Source organism: Erpetoichthys calabaricus, chromosome 12 (genome assembly GCF_900747795.2).
Source record: "Erpetoichthys calabaricus chromosome 12, fErpCal1.3, whole genome shotgun sequence".
Lineage (NCBI taxonomy): Eukaryota > Metazoa > Chordata > Cladistia > Polypteriformes > Polypteridae > Erpetoichthys > Erpetoichthys calabaricus.
The window spans coordinates 14474287-14498502 of NC_041405.2; the positions used below are offsets into that span (position 1 = coordinate 14474287).

Sequence of the window (24216 nt, forward strand, 5' to 3'; positions counted from 1 at the left end):
GGGAGGGGGAAATGCAACATCAGGAGTAAGGAGCCGGATGGGGTCCTCCTCACTCACGCGCCAGCCTCAGTTTGAGTTGGTTTACCTCTGGCCACGTTTTGGAGCGTACCTTGCCTCCGCTTAGCTAGCGATACTTGTTTATTGATTTTTAAAGTTTGTCCTGTTTCATTACGTGGGGGATGGCTAGTATATATATATATATTATAGAAGACAGGCTCCAGACACAGACAGACAGACACCGTATGTCCAAAATGCACACGTTTTTATTTAAACGGTCCTGTACACAAAACAGTATTCGGTCCTTCTCTCTCTCTGTCGCCGCCTCTACTCCTCTCTTCCTAAGCTTCGTCCTCCTCCTCCCGACTCTGGCTTCTGAATGGAGTGAGGCGGCCTCCTTAATAGTGCGCCCGGAAGTGCTCCAGGTGTCCCACAATTAACCTCCGGCAGCACTTCCGGGTGTGGCAGAAGTGCTGTATGCCCAGACTCTGGAGCTGTTCAGGTGCCCCCTTCTGAGCTCCAAATCCGTGGCCCCGATGTAAACCCAGGGGACTGCCCTCTTGTGTCCTGTGGGAGGTACTCCTGGTAGTGCACCCATTCAGCCCCAGTCTTCTCATATAAAGGGCATCCCGCCTGGGCAGGATCCCCAGCCATCCATCACAATATATGTAGGAGAGACCTGGGGACCTGGGTTCGCTTCCCGGGTCCTCCCTGCGTGGAGTTTGCATGTTCTCCCCGTGTCTGCGTGGGTTTCCTCCGGGCGCTCCGGTTTCCTCCCACAGTCCAAAGACATGCAGGTTAGGTGCATTGGCGATTCTAAATTGGCCCTAGTGTGTGCTTGGTGTGTGGGTGTGTTTGTGTGTGTCCTGCGGTGGGTTGGCACCCTGCCTGGGATTGGTTCCTGCCTTGTGCCCTGTGTTGGCTGGGATTGGCTCCAGCAGACCCCCGTGACCCTGTGTTAAGATTCAGCGGGTTGGAAAATGGAAGGGTGGATATATATATATATATCTATATATATATATCTATATATATATATATATATATCTATATATATCTATATATATATATATATATATATATATATATATATATATATATATATATATATATATATATATATATATATATAATATATTTCATTATTATAGAGATTTAGCATAATATTTTTTTGATTTGCATTCACTGTGAATGTTTAACTTCCTTTTTTAATTGCTTCTGCGCACTGCTTGGAGGATGAGACGTTAGTATGAAGCCTAAAATCATTATCTGGGAAATTCCAATGGAGGCATTGTGAAAAATGAGCTTAATGTAAACGCTTCAAGGTGTAAAGAGCTGCTGAAGTGGTCATCTTCAAAAAGAAGCAGGATGAGGACCTTGGATCAGTCTACTATTAACATCCAATTGAGCTTAAATGTTCTCATTTGTGGCCTTACATTCCAAGATGCCAATACAGGAAATGCAAAAGTTGATATGTTAAACGTTAACCCTTTACATAACAAAATAAGGCTTATAGGAGAGATACAAAAAATGAGGAGTGAAACAGTAAAATCTTAAAGATTTCCAAGCAATATTGACATTCCTACAGAGAAGGTGTAAAGGAGAAGAGGATAAAATGTGATGTGTTGGACACTCAAAATGTTTCATTCAAAATACGAGTTCTCATGTAGGAAATGGGAAGCTTCAGATCGAAATATTATGGCCATATCACATTACACGACTTATAGTCGGAGGGGATGTCAAACTTGATGACTGCAGTTGTTGATTGCATTGACCAAGTATGTCAATTTGCACAAGCAGAATTCGAAAGGTGTGATAAATTTCATAGCTCGGTGAGAACTTTCCTTCACAGTTGTCATGAAGTGACCCCATTATTCTAATAACCAGCCGTCTGGCTGAGCCAGTAACCATGCCAAAGGTTTACAGGTACGCAATATGTTCCCTGGTTTGTAAAACATGAAACATCTGACAGACGTGCCAAGGTCCAAAACACATGCTTTCCTTATTCTTTGTCGCTGCATTATATGCATTGGACTTCTGAGCTGAGCGTTCATTGGTTGTCTTCTCTCGCACGCACAGAGCCCAGCCCGACGACTAAAGACAAAGTCAAACCAGTTTGATTGTGTCGGGGCGAGTCACGGACTGGTTGGAGTGAGTCACTGGGTATGTCAAACTACACAACTAGCAGTCAAGATTAATTAAATGAAGTCTGTGACGGGAAAATTGCTGAAAAAGTCGTGTAATGTGGCAGGGCCTCTAATTAAAAGGCTTGTGTAGGTAAATTAAAGGATATATATAAAGGTTTACATCAGAAATACAAATGGATACGTCCTGGTAAGCGGGTTATGGTAATGGATGGCTGTGTTTATATGAAGTAAAAGTGATATACAGAAGAAACTACTTTTAAATGGGAGATTCGGAGGCCTGGAGAAAATAAAAGCCTTATTTTGGAAGTTTAAGCCTAAGGGGCCATTACACATTTCTCAATATTCATTCATCCGTCACTAAACCCACTTACAATAATTTAAGGATGTCAGAAATTTTACAGAAGCGCTGAAAAGTCTTCAAAACAGTTACAAAGTCAAAGATTAAAGGTATAAAATCTTACATAAGTAGGGACTCTTTTCACGTCCAGTGCTCCTTTGTACTGCCTTGAACCAGTTGCTCCAATTCCCTTCCAGTCTGAACAGGGATACAAAATTCGACAATATGTTCCGATATGGGAGACACAAAGTTGGGCCTTTGCCACGTTTCAACTGGTGCTATAGCACGCCAGCCGAGCCCCTCACAATTCTAGTTGATAATGAGCTCTGTCCAATAGCTACACAACCTTTTCGTTTTTTGCTAGGGGTATTGAAGAAAAAAAAAAACGAAAACCGGTCTCGTCGACTCTTCCTGAAATTTGAACGAATAAGAAAAAAAAAATATATATATATGCTGTATATATTAAACGTTTTTGAGGTGCATCTTCAGCTGCAGAAGAACAACCGACTTGAAGGAAGCCGCTCAACGGCGTCCAGAAATTTGAAACCGCAGCCACTCACGTGTTCCAAGAGTCCGTGAAAGAGAAGCAAACGAGAGAAAAACAAAAAAAAAAAGCCTCAGCCCGCTTTCAGCTGTGAACAAAAGTGCAAATCCGATTCTTCCTAAGTCTATTTTAAAATTCCCTTTTGTGTCGTCTTCATATCATCTCTGGAGTTGGCAGGCAGCAGCATGGCAAAGCTTCTGATATGCAGCTGTGCAGGGCAATAGCAGATCCAAAATTGGAAAGGAGCGATTGGGTTAGGAATCTGCCATGTTGTTACCCATCGATAACTCACTTCAACGGTCCGGCGATGGTGACCAGCACAGCAGCTCCTAACTGGCCAGCTCTCCATGGACCCTGAAGCGGTACACACACGTGTACTCTGGGTTGCCCCAATTACTCAACACGCGGAGCTCCATGACACCATAGATGTTGTTCTCTTCGTTCTGTAAGAGGAAAAAAAACAAGCGATAAACGATAATTGAAAATTGTAATATTTGTAGAAGAACAGAGTCGTGTTTATACAAATGATACCACGATAATAGAAGAGTCTTTTCCCTTTAAAAAGACACGCTCACTTCCTCTCCATATCTAATCCCCCCAAATAAACAAGCAAGTCTTATCTGCCTAACCAGTAAATGACAGGATGATGAAGAGGTAATAAAGTACTTGAATACAATGAACAGCAGGAAATAAAACTGAAAATATATCACCTACAAAAACAACTCACATTAGCCTCATCTGTCACAACCGGCTTCCATACATCATCCTACACATGTGGCTTTCAGGATTAAATCAGTTTGGCTAATATGAATGGTAAGTAGCTAACAAAGTTAAACAGGCTGTGCAAGTCTACAGGGCAACAATCTGAAATGAGCCAATCAGAAGCGTCACTGGGTAAGAGAATGAATGGCCGCTATACATCCAATATGTTGTGCCGCAGTATATGGGTATTGTTATAACTGGGGTTTGTTCCCTGCCTTAGAGTCATGGGGAAAATTGTTAACATTTTTAACAACATCTGTGCACTTAAACAGAAGACTTTCTTGCAGACGGTACCTACAGGTAAAGGCAATAGACTTGGATAGAGTTGTAGCAGTTCTACTTAAATTGCCAACAACTCCCAGCAGCCATGGCGGTATTACGACATTGGGCAGATTCACGGGGTGCAAGGGTTGATGGGGAGTTAATTAACCAAACTCTTTAAAAAGACGCTGTAAGGAGCTGTTGTGATGTAAGATTTTGCATATAACTTGATAAATATTTTGTATGTCTTTATTTGTAATTTAGGCAAAGCAATGTGATTTAGTGTTACATTAGTGAGTGCTTACCCCCCCCCCCCTTTAGGAATGGGTCTCTCTGAATTTTATGAGTGAACTGGCGAGTGTTTCTCTGCTAAAGTCTTTCAATCTCTGCAAGAAAGCCATAAAGACATATGGTCTTGGGGGTGGCAGGTGTTAAGATGTTGTATTCCCCCATTGGTCTGAAGTATGGCTGTTTGGAATTGGCTTGGATCAGAAGCTTTTAAGTACCATGACGTCCTATTGAGCCAATAGGGGTTGGACAGAGAATCTATAAATCTGCTTGTTCAACCATGTTCTCTCTCTCTTACTAACCTCTGATGATGAAGACAACACAATGAAGACCACAGCTTAGCAGCCATATTGGAGCAGGCATACAGCCTGTTCTGAAGAAAGCTGAGCACCAATGATGCCTTAACTAGAGATTTTAAATAACTACAAGTCTGTGTGCCGCCTGAAACTACACATCACCATTTAATCAGGTTGTATGGTTGCCAATATTCAAATGTACTTTGCATATTGTTATTATTTATGAATATTACCAATAATACATTGTTTTATGTGTAACTTAATTCCTGCTTGTCTTTTCACTACACCTAATTGCCTATAGATATAGAAGGGAAGGTGGGGGTAAGTTATTTACTATAATCTATACTAATAAAAGGCAAAGCCCTCACTCACTCACTCACTCACTCATCACTAATTCTCCAACTTCCCGTGTAGGTAGAAGGCTGAAATTTGGCAGGCTCATTCCTTACAGCTTACTTACAAAAGTTAGGCAGGTTTCATTTCGAAATTCAAAGCGTAACGGTCATAACTGGAACCTCTTTTTTGTCCATATACAGTAATGGACGGCAGCTCGCTGGCCGTGGGAGGCGGGGTTGCGGGGGTTGTGTATCGTGTCATCACGCCTCACACGTAATCACGTGAACTGACTGTGAAGGAGAAAGGACGGCCTTATATGGCGTTCGTTTATAAAATAGCGGACAGGCTGTGTAAAGGCAGCTTCACAAAAAACAGATCCTTAACAAATTGTTATTGGTATATTTTCAGTCAGTTTAAAAAGGTTTTCTTTTCTTCTTAATAAAAATTTAAAAGCAGAACTTCGCCTCTGCAAAGCGCGCCTGACTTTATTGAAAAGAAACTAAACTTGCAGCGCCGCCGCTATTCTATGACATGTGCCTAACGCCTGACTTTATTGAAAAGAAACTAAACTTGCAGCGTCACTCTAACACCTGACTTTATTGAAAAGAAACTAAACTTGCAGCGCCGCCGCTATTCTATGACACGTGCCTAACGCCTGACTTTATTGAAAAGAAACTAAACTTGCAGCGCCGCCGCTATTCTATGACACGTGCCTAACGCCTGACTTTATTGAAAAGAAACTAAACTTGCAGCGCCGAGCGCCGCCGCTATTCTATGACACTTGCCTAACGCCTGACTTTATTGAAAAGAAACTAAACTTGCAGTGCTGCTCTTCAATGACGCGCCACTATTCAATGACACTTGCCTAACGCCTGACGCTGCTATTCAATCACGCGCCGCTATTCAATGACACTTGCCTAACGCCTGACTTTATAAACCTTTTGAGTTTGTATGCATAGCCCCATTTGGCTGTTTTAGTTTTTTTTTTCTTTCTTCAGGGATCTGGGCATCAGTCAAAGCACCAATCACAGGCCCGATTAGGAAGCGGGAAGCTGTGATTTGTCGTCTCCCTCCCATGTAACAATCACAGCCCGTGTTACAATGCACTATGTATGTATGTATATATGTATATATATGTATATGTAGATATGTGTATATGTAGATATGTATATATATGTATATATGTATATGTATATATATGTTTACATAACGTCTTTAACACACTACTTCTCCACTGTGAAGCGCGGGTATTTTGCTAGTACCTTATAAACAGTGGTAAGTTGGGGAGATTTTAGGCATTCTGACAAAGGCTACTTATTAATAATACAATAGGGGAAAGTAGAGCAATATATTACTCTACCAAGACAAAACAGGAGCCTCGTCTTATACTGTATATAAATGTCTAAACATGGAAGTATGTGTGGCCCAGAAGCGCGAGGCAGCCTGGAATTGTGGGGTAGCCCTGAAGTGTGAGGTTACAGCATGAAGCTCAAAGAAAGCGATTCTGTCACCAAAGTGCAACTCGCTTAGCCGCTAATACAAAAGCGAGGCGAGCACATCGGTAAAACGAAACCTCCGTGGAGAGAGAGAGAGACAATCTCGTTTAGCTGCTGATAGACAACGGAGGCAAGCTCGTCAGCAAAACGAAACCAATGAGGAGCTGCTAATGCACAACCGATGCGACTGATTGACTGAAGTGCTAGAATCCATGGTTTCTTGGAGCCCAGGCTTTTTACAGCGTGGGTTTACACAGGTAGTCTGTCTGTATTTGTTTGTATGCATCACACACACTGTTAGATTACAACTACAACCACTGTGTATTACAGTTTCTATCTGGATGTATGTGCTTGTCCTGAGCCTGCTTGTTTGTGCAATTTTTGTCTTGGTTGGATGTATCATGTTCGCCGTGGGGTGTGCACTCCCAATCACGCCAAATCTTCACACTACAACTGGAACCTGGTAGGACAAAACTTTGCAATTCCTGCAGAGGGCTGTTCACTGGGGGTTTTCAGTCCACACACCATCATCATCTACACCTGCAGTCCTGGACTGTGTTATTGTTAGTATTAATTGTTTACTGAGTAGTGTCTGTTGTTTCATTTACATATGTAGTGTATGTAAATAATTATCGCCGTCGCTGACCTGGAGAAGGCTTTTGCATATGTGTCTTTGGTGTAATATTGTTTGTTCTCTTCATTATTTGATTAATATATACTTTATTATCTTTATTATTGACAAAGCCATTGAGCCGCTTATCAGTGTATTTGTGTGTGAGTGTGTGCATACTGGGTTGAGGCTGGGTGTGTTCCTGGGGTCCCAGTAATACAATAAACAAATTATCTTCAGACAGTGTGAATCTTAGCATCCTTGTGACCGCTACATAGTCACTCAGTCATTTATTCAACAAAAATATCAATAGATGGTATGTTCTACTGGGGAAAAAGTAAGTCCACCATTAGCCCAATAACAGAAATGACTTTTTTGACCATTTTTAGACCATTCTTTGGCCATAGCAACTACCTTTAGTTGTAAGATGTTTGTGGGTTTTCTTGCGTGCACCACCCATCTCCCTACAACATCTCACTAGGATTCATAACAGGGCTCTGACTACGCCAGTTCTTAAACCTCAATTTCTTCTGTTCGAGCAATTCCCTCGGTAGGTTTGCTAGTGTTCTTTGGATAATCATCACGTTGAATGGTCCATTTCCAATTCAACTTTTGGTCAGATGACTTGATTTTCTCCAGCACACTTTGATATGATGCATAATTTATGACTGCAAGCTGGCCCTGACGTAGCAAAGTCGAAGCCAGAACATATCCACCACCATGCTTCACACCTCGTATGAAGTTCTTCTTCTCAAATGCTGTCTTCAGTTTGCACCAAACATGTCTACTGTTGCTGTGATCAACTCTGTCTTTGATTTATCTGTCTAGAGCACATTGCCCCAGAAGGCTTGATCGTTTCCTAGATGTTCTGTTGTTTCATTCAGTTTCACGTATGTAGTGTATGTAAATAATTATCGTCATCGCTGACCTGGGAAGGGCTGTTGCATACATGTCTGTTGTCTAATAGATAGATAGATAGATAGATAGATACTTTATTAATCCCAATGGGAAATTCACAAAACAAATATTGTTTGTTCTCTTCATTATTTGATTAATATATACTTTATTATCTTTATTATTGACCTAGATGTTCAATGGCAAATTTTTGTCTTACTCTGTTGTTCTTTCTACTGACCCACACCACATGCAGGTCAAATTTCTGCAAATCTCTTTCTGATTGAAGATGCCAGCACTTTGATATGAACAGTTACCTACAGATCCCATGATGACTCTATACAACAAAACAGTGTATCACTGTTTATTTGATTGTTTCTGTTACACAAAAATGTTTCAATAAACTAACTGGAATAATTGAATAAGCCTAGGCAAGTGGTTGTTAAAACTATTTTGTATTAGAACGTAATCATTGGGTTATTTCTGCTTTATAGGAACATATTATAGTGCATGAAGGAAAAATGTAAAATCTCGATTAATATGCAGTTCATTTCGATTAAAACTGTTAATTGATTACTTGTGATTATATTTTTTAATTGAACATCAGCTCTGTTAAATTTATATATTGTTACACACATGCAAGTAGGGAGCAACTGCCTGGCTCAACTGAGCGCGATAATACACAGAAAATAGGTTTGGAACAAAGGGTTAGGGTTGTTAAAGGGTTGTTAGGGTTAGAGGTGTACTAACACCTCTCCCTTTTATTTAGCAGAAAAACAGACGAATAAAAAACCTTTTTGAAGACCCACAGACGATTTCCCTTCCGTGTGTACCTCCCTCCTGTCCCATCCTGATGACATCACTTCCGGCTCCACGTTTCCATGTCATCTCTGGTACATCCTGGATTTTCCCATCATACCCATTGTACATAATTTCCTTTCCGTCCCATATATAAATCCAGCTATTTCACCAATACGTTTGTCCTTGTTGTGATTCAATTTCTTTGAATGTACGAGTCTGAGAAAGACTACTGGACACTTCACTATACTGGGAAGACAAATCCCCAAAACGTTTTGAGCGTGTTGTCTCTTACTTATATCTTCACAATGTACACACACACACACACAGAGGCAGACTCAAGCGCATGCACGTGCATACACATACACATTCAAAGACATTAATAAGTTACGACAGTTGAAAACGTGCTGAACGATGAAGAGAACGAAATGAACACCATGATAGATCATTGACAGGTCGATGTGGACAGAAGCATTAAGCCACTCCGATACCAATCTGTCGATCATGCAGCTCGTTTATTTCCTTTGACTCAATGTAGTTAGGTTCAAGCGAAATACATGTTAAATTCCATGAAAACTAATTCTGTTTTAATAAAATCCTTAACCTTTTTTTTTTGGTCCTGGCCAATTTCCTATAGAACTAATGTTAAAAAGTCAGTTGTACAATATGTGCAAAATCCATTACAGCAAAGTCATTTTACATTAGAAAGCAGCAAAACAAGTGTATTTCTCCAGTACTAAGCCCAAAAATTCATGATTCAGTATCTCCACTGAACAGCCAATTAAATTTCACATTTACGTCACTTGGTTTGCTCGACTGTCGTCACACTCTTGCAGCAGAGTGGAGCTCGAGAAAGTTTACTGCAGACCAGAGGCATTGTGGGAGTATCTAGGGGCGGGATAACTGTCAATCAAATTTGACTCCAGCTGTACTTGTGGAGTTGCGGAGGTGCGTTGCCGCTCGACTTGTCTCTTGTTTCCGAGTTTCTCGAGGTGAGGTTTGACTTCAATGACTGCACTGATGAGACTGAGGATTCAATTTTGTGTCGGCCTTCAGCAAAAGTGGTGACTGCTGAGCTTCCCTCGTTTTGTACCACTCAACTAGTTTTTAACGTGTTTCATAAATGCGCCCAGATCTAGTCCTGCATACACCTGAACGCCGTAATCTTTTTCAAAAACACAAATGTGTTACATTTGAATGTGTCTTTGAATTCTGTGCTCGCAAATCCAACAATGGAACTTTCATTTCCTTAAATTATTTGTCGAGATTTTTTAATGTAAAAAAGGGTTAAAAAAAATGGTGACTCACAAAAAAAACTGACAGCAGCCAGAGAGAGGACGTTTCTAACCAAGGGGTGGGCATTATGGACACTGAGGGTTTGGCATTTATGTAACTCAAGCGGTGTGTGCTCTGGACACCGAGGGGGACCTCCCCGGACCTCGACGTCTAATAATACTGATTACGCACTATGGACACCAAGGGCCGTCACTACAAAAAGAAAAGTTTGGAACTTCTGGCTGCTATTTATGCTAACAAGAAGAAAAGAGACGTTGCCATTGAGTTTGGCATTCCGCATTGTCAACTGTACGTGCTGAAAGTCTGCGCTATATCTCAGTTCCATTACAGCAAAATCCCCATTATAACAAATTCTTTTTTTGAGCACTTTGTTCTAACGGAATTTGACTTGTAGTACTGAAGTTGTTCATTTCATTCAATTTCCTGTCCATTTAACCCTCCACTTGTGTTCATAATAAATATAAGTTAGTATACCTGCTTGTATATCATTGTACAGTACAATCAGATGTGCTGTATTGTAAAACCTTCGGTTGAGTGATTTTCTGTGGTGTCACTAAAGTGTAATTTGGTGTTGTATGGACCATTCCATACTGATTCTTTGTTTAAAGATATAAAACCCCTCCAGCAGAGGCACACGTGACCTCCGCTTTCCACAGTGCAGTTTATCAGGCTATGCTTTCCATTCCTCTTTAATTAAGTGCCACACGCTATATTACAAATGGATCCGTGAAACATTTCCTGACAAGTTCGCTGGCATGTTTCCAAGATGAAGTTTCAGATGATATTTGTATGATGGATGAGACAAATGCAGTACACTTGAGAGGAAATGAAAATCAGTTAAAAAAGAAGCTGTCACATCGGAGACGGGAATAAAGGTAAATGTCACTTGATTGTTATGACTACTGCAGGAACAGCAAATACCGGAGAAATTATTTATAATTCTTTTGCATTTCAAAAGCAAAACTGTGCAACAAACAAAAATAAATTAGAAATGCGCTGTCAGTTATGTGGGTTACTTTGCACTTCTCAGTCATTATGGGATCTGCTCAGCCTCCCCAGTTCTGCATGGGGTTTTCTTCGTTACTCTTTGTGACTCCTATATAGTGGAAGGACTGGGGGAGAGAGCATATTCAGGACAATTCTCCCCGTACCTTTGCCCACAGTACACTAGAGGGTAGCCCGCCCTGGGTTGCAGCGGTGCCTTGGACTCCCACAGGGCACGTGGGGAGTTGGAGTTCGGAGTAGCCCTGCTGGGTTCCACGGGCGCTACCAGGGTGGCGTGGCAGGGACAGCTGAGCCCTGTTTGGCAGACCTGGAAGTGCTTCCGGAAGAAGGTCGTCGACCACCTGGAGCACTTCCAGGTGCCCTATAAAAGGAGCCACCCGCCACTACACCCGCCAGAGAGGGGTGGAGGTGGACAAAGCTTGCAGAAGGAAGAGTGGAGGCGAAGAAAGAGAAAGAAGAAGAAGGAAAGAAAGATTTTTGTGTTGTGTTTAGTGCTGTGAACTGTGCTGTGCAGGTGGGAAACGGGGGGAAAGCGTTTCCCACAAGGTAAAAGGAATAAAAATAAAAAAATAAAAGTGTGTGTGCTGAACTTGTGTCCAATGCCTGTCCGTCTCGGGTTTGGGCAGCAGGAGCGTCCTCTGCAGGCCACACTTCTTTATTCCAAAAATGTGCCTTTGTCATGCATGGGCGCGTGAGGATCACCATCCAGACTTTGTTAAGGTGTTTAATACCACCTCAGGACGAGAGGGGGCACAATTACCAAGTGTGTCATGTCTTTTTGACACTGCAGCACCCAAGAAACCTCCATTTAAGGGCTGCCGGACTCCACCCACAGTGTCCCAGAGGCTCCACTCATGTGGACTGGGATGCTTTCAAACCAAGACGCTCACAGAAAAGGGCATCTCACTTCAGGGAGAAGCCTCCGCATGACACAACTCCCCGTTGTTTTTCATGAGCCTAGTAGGCTAAGAAGGAATTTAAGAAGCCTGATTGGATTACTGCACTGAAGGGAGTTGCCCAATTGGTACCCCTACTTTTCTTTTCATTGTTTCTCATATGGCATACTTTGCTGTCTTGGATAGACAACTGCCTTCCTTGGCCATTAACTGGATAAGCAGGTTAGTAAATGGTTGGATGGAGCGATGGATGAATGGATGGATGGATGGATGGATGGATGGATGGATGGATGGACGAAGAGGTGGATGGCCTATCAGTAGTAGTAAAGTACCAATCACATTTTCCAATGGCAGAAATGCTGATGATTTCCTAGACATTGGGGTTTCCTCCAACATCCCAAAGAAATGTTTGGTTAAGCCAGAACTGTAAGAGTGAAAATTGGAGAGTGTGGCACACCACTCAGGGGAGCCACTACCTTAAAACTAGTGCTGCCAGAATAGACAGATCAGTTTCCCACAGCCCTGAACTGGATAAGTGAGTTTGAAAATAGATGGTTTGATAGTTTATAGGTGTATAAGGTCACTATTGTAGATTTTGTGAAGTATAGTGCAGTTCTTACTTGCATATGTCCTTGCTTCAGTACCATGACTAATGTTAGTTGCTCCTTCAATGGTTGTCCCTCATCATAATTAGTATTAAAATAAAAAAAAACATTTTAATATTGCATCCAAAGTGGTTGGTAACTGCTGTGTCACACATCCAGGAGGGCCTGCTAACCACGTTGAGTTTGCCCAAGCCCACCATGTCTGAATTGTGTTTTCTCCAACATTCCAGACACTAACAATGGACTCTGCACTGGTTCAGTGTGATTTTTTCCAAACCACAGCCAAGGTTGGTTCAAGTCTGAACAGGATTTGGCCACTTAAAACACTGTGTCAGCACCAGTAGGTCAGAAAAACAGATTCACAAGTTCTTCTGGGACAAATTTCACAGCTGGTCTCTAATAGGGACATCGAGTCTACTCACCGATAAGTAGAAGGTCTGCAGTGGCTCTCCGTCTTGATCAAAAGCAAAGCTTCCCAAAAGTGTGCCTTCCTTCTGGGATTCATTCTTCAAACCCTGAGACGAAAAGTTTCATGATAAGAGCAGGTCCAAGCAGGGCCGGCCTGTTATTGACCTGATTAACTTTTACTGTATGTCTATCTTTACTCTTTAACCACACAGTTTACCAAGTTGAGCAGGCCACTCTGTACCTGAGAAACGAAGTCTCAGTTTGCTTATGGTAGCAGTCCAAGTGGGACAAAGCACGAAAAAAACAGATATAGAAAGGTCTCATTTTGTTTGAGGCAGCTGTGCACATGGATGGGTTATAAGGCAGATATGTCTAAAATTCATACACACATCATAGTTATCAGTTATAGCTTTCAGCTGCTCCTGTTAGGGGTCGCCACAGTGGATCATCTTCTTCCATATCTTCCTGTTGTCGCCATGTTGCTCTGTCACACCCAGCACCTGTATGTCCTCTCCCACCACATCCATAAACCTTCTCTTAGGCCTTTCTCTTTATCCCTTACCTGGCAGCTCTATCCTTAGTACCCTTCTCTCAATATACTCAACTTCTTTCCTCTGCAAATGTCCAAACCATCGCAGTCTCGCCACTCTGACTTTGTCTTCTAACCGTCCAACCTGAGTTGACCCTCTAACGTCCTCATTTTTAATCCTGTCCATCCTCGTCATACCCAATCATCTTTAACTCTGCCACCTCCAGCTCCATCTTTTGTTTTTCGGTCAGTGCCACCGTCTCCCACCCATATAACATAGCTGGTCTCACTACCGTCCTGTAGACCTTTTGTAGCGTAAGTAAATCAGAATAAAGATCGGGTGAACATTCACGATAATACATCATGCCCCTACCGATAGCCGTACCAGGGCACCCTCCAAAGCTCAACTCTGCCGACCCTCAGTTTTCCTACCTTACTTAGGACTTGGGTGGCCCTATCCCTGTCCTTTCCTTGCCTACACTTTTCTTCATAACCTTAATATATACAGTGCCATTTTATTTACGTTATATTTTTGACTTTTCTAAGTCACCTTGTCTATAGGCAGTCAGCTAAATTCACAATAGTAATTATGACAGTGAGTTAGCAAGAAGACAGGCCGATTCAGAAAGGACAGGCCCTACCTTGTGAGAAGAGGACCCCGTCCTTCAGGACTCCTGTTTTCAGATACCCAAAGCCAACAACCATACATTCTCCTTACGTGAGCATTCTCATAATAAAATAAGCCCCTTAAGAAACGTCAAGATTCAATATGCCAGCCGAGCAGACTCACGTAAACAGCAAACTCGCGTGGTGCACTGTCGATCTTGTTCTGAGGAGAGATGGACTTGGGGATGTGTTCCAGGGTGACAGCGGTGGGCTGGATCTGTGAAGCCAGCTCGATAACAATAAAGCCATGGGATCCTCGAAAAGCCCAGCAGTTCCCAGGGTGCACATCTGGCTGTGGAGAGGAGATATGACAAATGAACAAATTGAAAAAGGAAAGCACTCCTGGAAAATATTTCATAAAAAGATAGTTTTTTTTTTTTTTCCCAGAATGAGGCCACAGATGCTAAATTATTAAAAATGGGTTCATTTACTTGATGAATAAATACTATAGAACAGTTTTTTTTTTTTAAAACTATGAGTCGTGAATTCCAATTGTAGCGAAAACACAATCATCAGTAGCCAACAATGTTATGTCAAAAAGCATAGCAAGTAGCCCTACATCTGCCTGATATCCTCTCCTTATCTAAATCGTTAAGTAAGAGTTGGATTGTCGAAGAGTTTTTATCCAAAGCTTGGATGTTATGAAGAGCATGTTGCCTTATTAAACAGTGTTAGATGATCAGAGATGTCAGATGGAGTCTGTCCTCGAGTTCTTAAGGCTGTGCTGATCAAATTTATAGAGTCCTCTGTCACCTGTTCAGTCTGTCCCTGAGGCTTCAGAAAAGTGTCACTGGTTTGGAAAACATCCCACATTGTTCCTGTTCCAAAGAAGGTAGGCACCTCTTCACCTAATGACTACAGAGCAGTGACACTCATGGCTCACATTCTGTAAGAAGGCACATTCAGGCACATCATCTTCATTTCATATCTTGGATTTTTGTTCCAGTTGAACAGGTTTTTGCCCCGGTTGGCACCCCAAACATTTCAAATCATTCACACCATGAAGACCTTTGACAGACCACTCCTGGACTATATCAGTTCTCTTGTGGTAGACCACTTGGACCCACTGCAGTATGACAATCTGAGAAAGACTGGAGTAGAGGATACAATTAGCAGTCTGCTCCACAAGTTCTAGAAAGTTGATTCAATTCATCTGGACATACTTCTTTTCCAGGGAGATACGTTACATCACTCATCCAAGTGACCTCCTCAGTCTCGGTTGACTGCAGGTTTCTCCAACCTTATAAACAGTACCTTTGCATAATGACCGCAACTAGCACCATTGACTAACAATGGGCCGTGTGATCAATGATATGCATCCATCTTACAATGCTGTGATTGCAGCCATTCCCCAGTTCTCTGTGAATGGTACTCATGGCCACTGATCAATGGACAATTTGCATATCATTGATCACATGGCCCATTGTTAGTCAATGGTGCTAGTTCGGTCATTAGGCCTAGGTACTGTTTATAAGGTTGGAGAAACCTGCAATCAACTGAGACTGAGGAAGTCAGCTGGATGAGTGATGTAACGTATCTCCCTGGAAAAGAATTATGTCCAGATGAACTGAATCAACTTTCTAGAATTTTCTTACCTGGATTATTGAGCATGCATGGAGACACTCCACAAGGCTTATTCTCACCTGGACAAAGCTGGTAGCACTGTGAGAATTATGCTGTTTGGATTCTCCAGTGCTTTTATTACCATCCAACCATCCCAGTTAAAGGCTAAACTCAGAGTTATGAAGGTGGATGGGCCTATGGTGTCCTGGAAAATGGACTATCTGTCAGGTAGACTGCAGTTTGTGAGACTCAAGGACTTAACACTGGAGCACCACAAGCATCGGGCCTGTCTTCTTTTCTCTTCACTCTGTACACCTCTGACTAGACATACAACACCAGGTCATATCAGCTGTAGAAATTCTCAGATGATTTTGCACTTATGGTGTATTTTGATAAAGAGGATGAGACTTAGGAGGAGGGACAGATGGAAAAGTTTGTTTTCGGGTGCAAAGAGAATCGTCTGCATCTTAACATCAGCAAAACCAAGGAACTGCTAATTGACTTTTGACACACATTATGATTGCTCACTATTCAAGGAGTGGATGTAGAGGTGGTCTACTCTTAAATGTACTTGGGAGTCCAAATTAATGACAGGTTGGAATGGTCTCAGAACGCAGAGGTACTGTATAAGAAAGGACAGAGCAGGCTCTTTCTCCTTAGCAGACTGTGTTCCTTCTGTAACTCTGGTGCCCAGTGTGATTTTTTACACTGTAGTGTCTGGGCTGATAACACCACTTCAAGAGAAGCCCACCGAATCAACAGGCAAATTAAAAGGGCTGGCTCAGTTGGAAGACACACTCTCGACACCCTGGAGGTCGTAGCAAAATGAGAATTAAAATAAAACTGAGTGAACACTGCTGCACGTCCTCTCTCTGACACACCAACACTGAGGACTTTCAGCCAACGAATTCTTCAGCAGAAGTGTGTCAAGATACGCTATGGGAGCTCATTTATACCAATGGCAATATGACTGTGACAGCCATGTCAGAACTTTCCTTTCTTTTGATTTTTTTTTACTTTATAGTATTTGCAGTGTGTGTTCAGATCAAAGTGTATATCTATATATACAGTATATATATATATATATATATATATATATATATATATATATATATATATATATATATAGGTTTAGGTTTATTTGTCATATATAGGTTAACACAGGGTCAACATTACAATGAAATGTGTAAGATGAGAAAAACAAGTCACTCAGCCTAGATCCAATAAAGCTAAAAATAATTAAATAAATAAATAAATAAATAATCAAGTTAAAAATAGACTAGCCATCTAAAATAAAATGTGTATGTTTTAAGAGAAGTTATAGAACAATATGAGTTGAATGAGCAGCAAGTCCAAATGACAGTTATTGCACAGATAATGTTTTATACAGTAAGTACAGATGTATATTCCATAAAGTGCAGATGCATGTTCCAGTCAGTATTCAGAGTGTGTGCAGGTACAGTTTGTGTGTGAGTAGTACAATGTAGATGTGATGTAATGCAATGTAGGTGTAATGTAAGTGTATGTGTTCAGGTGTTGCTGTTGAGGAGTCGAATGGCCAGGTGGTAAAAACTGTTCTTAAGTCTTGTAGTCTGAGCAGCCAGACTCCTGTATCGTCTGCCAGATGGTAACAAGGAGAACAGCTGGTGTGATGGATGGCTGTGGTCCTTTATGATGCTTCTTGTCTTACGCAAGCACCGATGGAGGTAAATGTCTTCAATGGCAGGGAGACTCTTGCCCGTGATGTGCTCTGCTGTCTTCACCACTCTCTGTAGTGATTTACGGCTGCTGGCAGAGCAGCTCCCATACCAGACGGTAATGCAGCCCGTCAGCAGACTCTTGACCACACTCATTTAAAAGTTTGAGGTGATGTTGGCATTCATGCCAAAGTTCCTCAGCCTCCTCAGGAAGTAGAGCTGCTGGCGAGCTCTCCTGACCACAATGTCTATGTGAAGGGTCCACGAGAGATCCTCTGTGATGTTTACTCAGAGGAACTTGAAGCTGTTAACCCTTTCAACTTATAAATATACATTTATAAATTCCTCAGTCTTCTGATATAAAGCCCCCTTCTCGCTGATCAGGGAGATCAGGTGATGCTCCAGAGCAGGCAGACGAGACAAGAGTGCTGGAGTCCTGCAAGGACACATGGGAAAATATCATAGAGGACTAAGCTACGGTAATCTTACGGCTGCCCTGGTAGAGCTCAAAACAGAGCACCATACTGTGTATTACTTTAACTCTTTCAGGACTGATGTCGACTCTTGTCAAAAGGAGGAGTTGATGATGGTAATCAACTGTAATCTGTGACAAAACCAACTGTTATGTTTTAGTTGGACTCTCATTGTCTGAAGGAACGTTAAGATTCATTGGTTTGACCGAGATTTCCTGTGCTCGCGTGAGTAGCAAGGCGCAAACAACGGCAAAAATAGGACTGAGATCTGGCGAGAGATCAAAGCGATTACGTAAAGCAAAATACTCCATAGACGACATTTTGCCTATTATCTCTGAACTGGACTATGACTTGTTGGACTCTGATTTTGATACAAAATCCAGCTTCAGGTGATTGGTCCCCAGCTAATCGTGGTACTGACAATATTCACCAGGTAGAACTGCCACCTAACAATTATAAGAGGTAGAAACCATCGTGATTGCTGCTGCTGTTGCCCCAGCCACATGAAGACAGCCTGGCAGCAAACCTGCTGCACATTCTTCACAAACTGGCAGCCACAGCATGCAGCAACATATGTTTTATGTTGATTTCTGTGTGAAGCCATTGCTTTTCAGAAACTTTTTTGGACAAAAATATTCAGCCCTCAAAGAGTTAACATAAGGGGGTCCATACATTTCAGGGAACAAATACATGTGTCAAACTGGCCCACCAACACTATGGCCAAGCAGTACTGGCATAGTGAGTGGCCTAACTCCATAAGACTTATGAGTAAATGAGAGAGGAGTAACATGACCATCCTCAGCTTTTATAGATAGATTGATAACAATTTTAGTATAGTTGGCAGGATAGTCAGTCAGTCAGTCAGTCAGTCAGTCAGTCAGTCTGTCTGTCTGTCCATCCATCTGTCCGTCCATCTGTCTGTCTAATCGGGGATCTGCACCTCACATGAGAAGCAACAACACAGTTTTCATAACTAATAAACTGTAGCCAACAATGGTGTTGGATGAATATAACTGAATAAAAAAATCTCAAGAGATTGAAGAAAAATGGCGCTCTTGGTATTTCTGCAAGGACTAAAACCAAAATGTATAACAAGCAGGAGGGTTCTGGTTTCTTCCTGTCCTCCATGTTCTTATCCCTAAATGGGTAACCTGGCACTAGAATCACTTTTCTTTCCACTTTGGATTTCCTCTCTTTTTGGATAGAGGTCAGACATCTTCTCAGACATCTGCCGTCTACTGACCTGGGGGTTCATGGTGTATTTCTACTCTGGCGTCATTTCTGTTACCTGTACTGACACTCATGCCTAATGCCCTTCGGCAGTATCCATCACATGTGTAACGCATTCTGCTCATTAGTGGCTCTTACATTTTCACACTGGCATGTACAGAGGGCGGAGTGGTGGCTCTGAGGCTGGGGATCTGCACTGGCAAATGGAGGGTTGCCGGTTTGAATCCCGTAAACGCCAAAAGTGACTCTACTTCGTTTGGGACCTTGAGCAAGGCCCTTACCCTGCAATTGCTCCGTCCTGCATCCAGCCTTGCAAGCAGGTCCTCCAACTTGCAGGGAAAGCAAGGTGGCACAGAATTGGCACACCAGCCACCATAAAAAAACTCACAATGTTCCACTCCATCTGAACTCGTGTGGTGCCGAGGTGTCACCCATTGCTTGGCTGGACTCGGGTCCTAACCTGGGGTCCTGAGTTGGTTTGCCATGTGGTGGGTGCGGCAATGCGCTGTATCAGTGCGTGCTCCTAACCTCTCTCTCTGATGTACAGGACCTCCAACTGGTGCCATTGTATTTTTGCTTTTCCGTCCTTCTGGAGGATACACGTTAAATATTCCTGCACTACATTGCACACAAATGGATTCTCATTGTATGAAACCAGTATAGGAGTTTAATTCAATTCAAAATGACAAAACTTACTTCACACTACCTATCATGTGCCTACTTTACCTGTATAACAACTCTTGGAGACTGGGACTGGTACCACAATGGTATTCCAAATAGGCTGATGAGCGCGGATTTGGTCTCGTAGGTCTCAGAACAGCGAGTGTTGATCACGCTGGCACCTTCAGGAGAAAAGCTAAAGTAAGCAGGGAACTGAATCAAGCACATCAGATCTATGCACTATTAGTTGAAGAACTGAGCATTTACAAATTGGATACATGAGTACCAACAACCTTATCACTTGATCATATTCTTAGCAATGTTTTAGAGATGGACAATAAAGAAAACATGGAGTGGGTGGTGCACACAGTCATAAAAACAAGCAGTAGCCCAAAAGGAGGAAATAATAGTGTGCTGGACATAAAAATCAACCAATATGAAAATCACAGAATTTTAGGAGACTTCACAATTTTTTGAAAACTATGAACATGGAAGTTGTCCAGGTATTTGCACTGTGGCAACTGCTGACAGACAACCAGGAATCTGCAAAGTCTGAATTACAAAGGCCCCCTCCTTTTGTGTATTACCATCACACTCCACCTGTCAACAGTGCAAATCCTGCCGACTACGCCAAGTGTTTTATCATGAAATCACATTGTGAGCTATCCCAGTGTGGATATTTTCACCACTGTAACTGTTGGTGGTGAGGTCACAGTTACACACAATGCAATAAAGGATTTGACGTGATATTTTTCATGAAGATAAAAAGAAAAGTAAATAGGTCAAGCAGGTATCACATCACTTTAAAAATAACATGACATCAAAATGATACTTCTGGCTTAAACCATAACTTAACTTTTTAAATCTGATGTATTCAAATTAGGTGAGCAGTTAGTGTTATGGCACAACTTAATAAATGTGGATATTTCCAAATGATCTCACTTGGAACTAGCAGCTAGAAGAGCATTCACAAGAAATGTTCCTTTCAGAAGCACCCATAATTCCTTTAGCACATGAAAGCAGCACTACATTCAGCATGGAGCATGCTGGGATATGATTTGCTTGGTTAACTCACTGTTCTCCATCACTTCCACTCTGTGTCCCTTACTCTCCCAAATGTATCTACACCTATCACCTCTGTTCAGAAATATTAAGGCTCAGCTAAGCACCAGACTTTACAAATTTACAAATGTTTGGCGCTGTTCCTGCAGAGTAAAACCATAAATCAGACATCAGCTTGACATGTGCACCTGACTGGGAGAGTTTCTTTATTATTTAGGGTGTTGTGGTATTTGATCAGATGAATGAGCACAGGGGAGGACATGTTCACTTATGACCTTCTATCATGAAATGAGCCATGGCGAAGAGATGCGAACACTCAGTCTGCCCCTTTCGGAAATATCACTAAATGTCCTGCAGTGAGCTGAAAGGCAATGTTTTAGAAGAGACATTGTGCAACCAACTTTTCAATTTGGTATTAAGAATTTAACTTGACAAGAGTGATTTATTGATAAATTAGATTCATCCCTTCAATATCTCTCTATTATAAAAGAAAATCTTGAGACGAGACGAGACTATTGCCAAGAGATTTTTTCAAGTCCCGCCCTCTTCTCAACCATATTCAATCACACACACGGTCCTCTCACCTCTCATTCGTGTGAATGCTTTTGACAGACACAGTTCCTGCTCTCTCAGCTCTTATAAATTTTTTTGTTTTCCTCACTTTAAGTTCCTCATTTTAATTATTGAAGAATTTCATCCCGAAGGGTTATCAACAGAAAAAATCAGTACGTGGGCAATCCTAGCACCGAGAAACGATGAAGTCAAACAAATTAACGGCAAAAATTGTTAATCGGTTATACGGCAAATTGGTTAAATGCGGATCAATAGACTCTGCTGAAACAGTTGGTGGTGATGAAAACATCAACTTATAATATCCCGTAGAATATCTACAACCATTAACACCGTCCGGTCTTCCACTGCACGAATTACTGTTGAAAGATGGATGTATCGTAATGTTATTGCGTAATTTATGTCTGAGTGATGGGCTATGCAATAGGGCAAGATTAGTTGTATTCAAAATTGGTCGAACAATTCTGACATGTAAAATTTTAACAGGCGACAAGAAAGGTAAGGTAGTAGAGGGGATAACATGAGGCACCAAAGGAGATCTTGATATGCCATTTGTATTAAAACGTTCACAGTTTCCCGTTAGAATAGCTTTTGCTATGACAATTAACAAATCACAGGGACAAACATTCGAAAAAGTTGGTTAAATTATTAGAGAAAAAGAAACGATATTCACTCACGGGCACGTTGTGTTGTCACAATATAAATCCACTAACGGAATCAAAATTCAATGCGATATCGATGAAAAGTTCATTCCAAATATTATTACTGAAGTTTTACAGTAAAAATGTTTAAAAAGTACTTGCGTGTTCATTTCAGAGCCAAACAGAACGAAAACGTTTAACGCAACGAATATCTCTAACGCAACATGAAACATAATTTTCTTTCAATTTATTACGTTTTACTATTTTTTGCTTTGGTTAATTACTTGCTGTAATGTAAAATAGTTAGTTCTCTTATGCATATGTAACTATTAACATGAAAATAACAAATCTGTTTAAATTGTACATCCGCTTCCACATACACGAGTGGCAGAGCTATAAAGTTGCTAGCGCATAGTGCCCGCTTGGGGTTTGGCGAGTGAAGCAAGCAGGGGGGCGGAGGCCCCAAGTACTGTAAATTCAAATGTCGTGTTACTTAACACGTTTTTCCTCTTGAGATCATTGGGAGTTGAACATCGATCAATACTAAGAAATAAATGATGAAATTCTGAACTCTCGACTCAAATAATAATAATAATTATTATAGGGTGGCACGGTGGCACAGTGGGTAGCTCTGCTGCCTCGCAGTTAGGAGACCTGGGTTCACTTCCCGGGTCCTCCTCCCTGCGTGGAGTTTGCATGTTCTCCCCGTGTCTGCGTGGGTTTCCTCCGGGAGCTCCGGTTTCCTACCACAGTCCAAAGACATGTAGGTTAGGTGCGTTGGCGATTCTAAATTGTCCCTAGTGTGTGCTTGGTGTGTGTGTGTGCCCTGCAGTGGGCTGGCACCCTGCCCAGGGTTTGTTTCCTGCCTTGCACCCTGTGTTGGCTGGGATTGGCTCCAGCAGACCCCCGTGACCCTTTAGTTAGGATATAGCGGGTTGGATAATGGATGGATGGATGGATAATTATTATTATTATTAACATTTACATAGTGCTTTTCTCAAAACTCAAAGTGCTTTACATAGTGAGTGGGGAGCCACTTCAACCACCACCAATGTGCAGCACCCATCTAGTTGATGTGATGGCAGCCATTATTGTGCTAGTATGGCCACCATACAGTACGTAAGCTATTAGTTGGTGAAGATAGCCAATTAGAGACAGGGGATGATTAGGGGTCCAGAATGACTAGACCATGAAGGGCAATGTAGCCTGGACATGGGGGTACATCCTACTCTTTACAAAGGATACCCAGGGATCCTTTATGACCACAGAGAGTAAGGACCTTGGCTTTACATCTCACCTGAAGGACAGTGCCATTTTTAGAGCACAGTGTCCCCATAACTGCACTGGGGCATTGGGATCCACATTCAGACAACTGGGTAAGCGCCTCCCCTGGTGGCCTCACCAACACCTCTTGAAGCCACAGCCCAAATTTTTCCTAAATGGTCTCCATTCCAAGTACTGGCCGGACTCGACCAGATGGAGGTCCTCGTGCTCGTCTTTAGATCTAAACCCTAAATGTCCTCAGTGTAGAACAAAAAAAACAAATGAATCCCCCTTGCTGTTCCAAAACTTTTAGGAAGGGACAGTATTAATGTCAGTTCTCTTTGAAATGGAGTTAGATTTGTCCCCTTGTGGTCCAAAGGCTATCAAGATGGAGTTCAACTCCCTACAATCTTAAGAGAAAAATGTGTTAAGTAGCACAAAATTTGAATTTACGGTATACTGTAGTGATGGATCTGAATTATCGATAAATCACTCAGGTCCATCCATCCATCCATTTTCCAACCTGCTGAATCAGAACACAGGGTCACGGGGGTCTGCTGGTGCCAATCCCAGCCAACACAGGGCACAAGGCAGGAACCAATCCCGGGCAGGGTGCCAACCCACCGCAGGACACACACAAACACACCAAGCACACACTAGGGCCAATTTAGAATCGCTAATCCACCTAACCTGCATGTCTTTGGACTGTGGGAGGAAACCCACGCAGACACGGGGAGAACATGCAAACGTCACACAGGGAGGACCCGGGAAGCGAACCCGGGTCTCCTAACTGTGAGGCAGCAGCGCTACCCACTGTGCCACCGTGCCGCCCCTCACTCAGGTCCAGTTCAAATAAAAGCTAAAATCCTGAAGTCCCATCTCAGACTCA

The 24216-nt window shown here is 42.1% G+C and overlaps 1 protein-coding gene across 1 annotated transcript in view; it reads right to left on the reverse strand.

Moving 5' to 3' along the window:
• Positions 1-1194: 1194 nt before the first annotated feature.
• Positions 1195-24216, reverse strand: part of sun2 (Sad1 and UNC84 domain containing 2) — a 97683-nt gene continuing 74661 nt past the window's right edge. Inside the window, exons 14-17 of the mRNA XM_051934433.1 lie at positions 19858-19973; positions 14293-14460; positions 12988-13080; positions 1195-3465 (exon numbers count right to left, since the gene is read on the reverse strand). Of these exons, the coding sequence (XP_051790393.1) occupies positions 3352-3465; positions 12988-13080; positions 14293-14460; positions 19858-19973 (491 nt within the window). The 3' untranslated portion in view covers positions 1195-3351. The remainder of the gene's footprint in view (positions 3466-12987; positions 13081-14292; positions 14461-19857; positions 19974-24216) is intronic.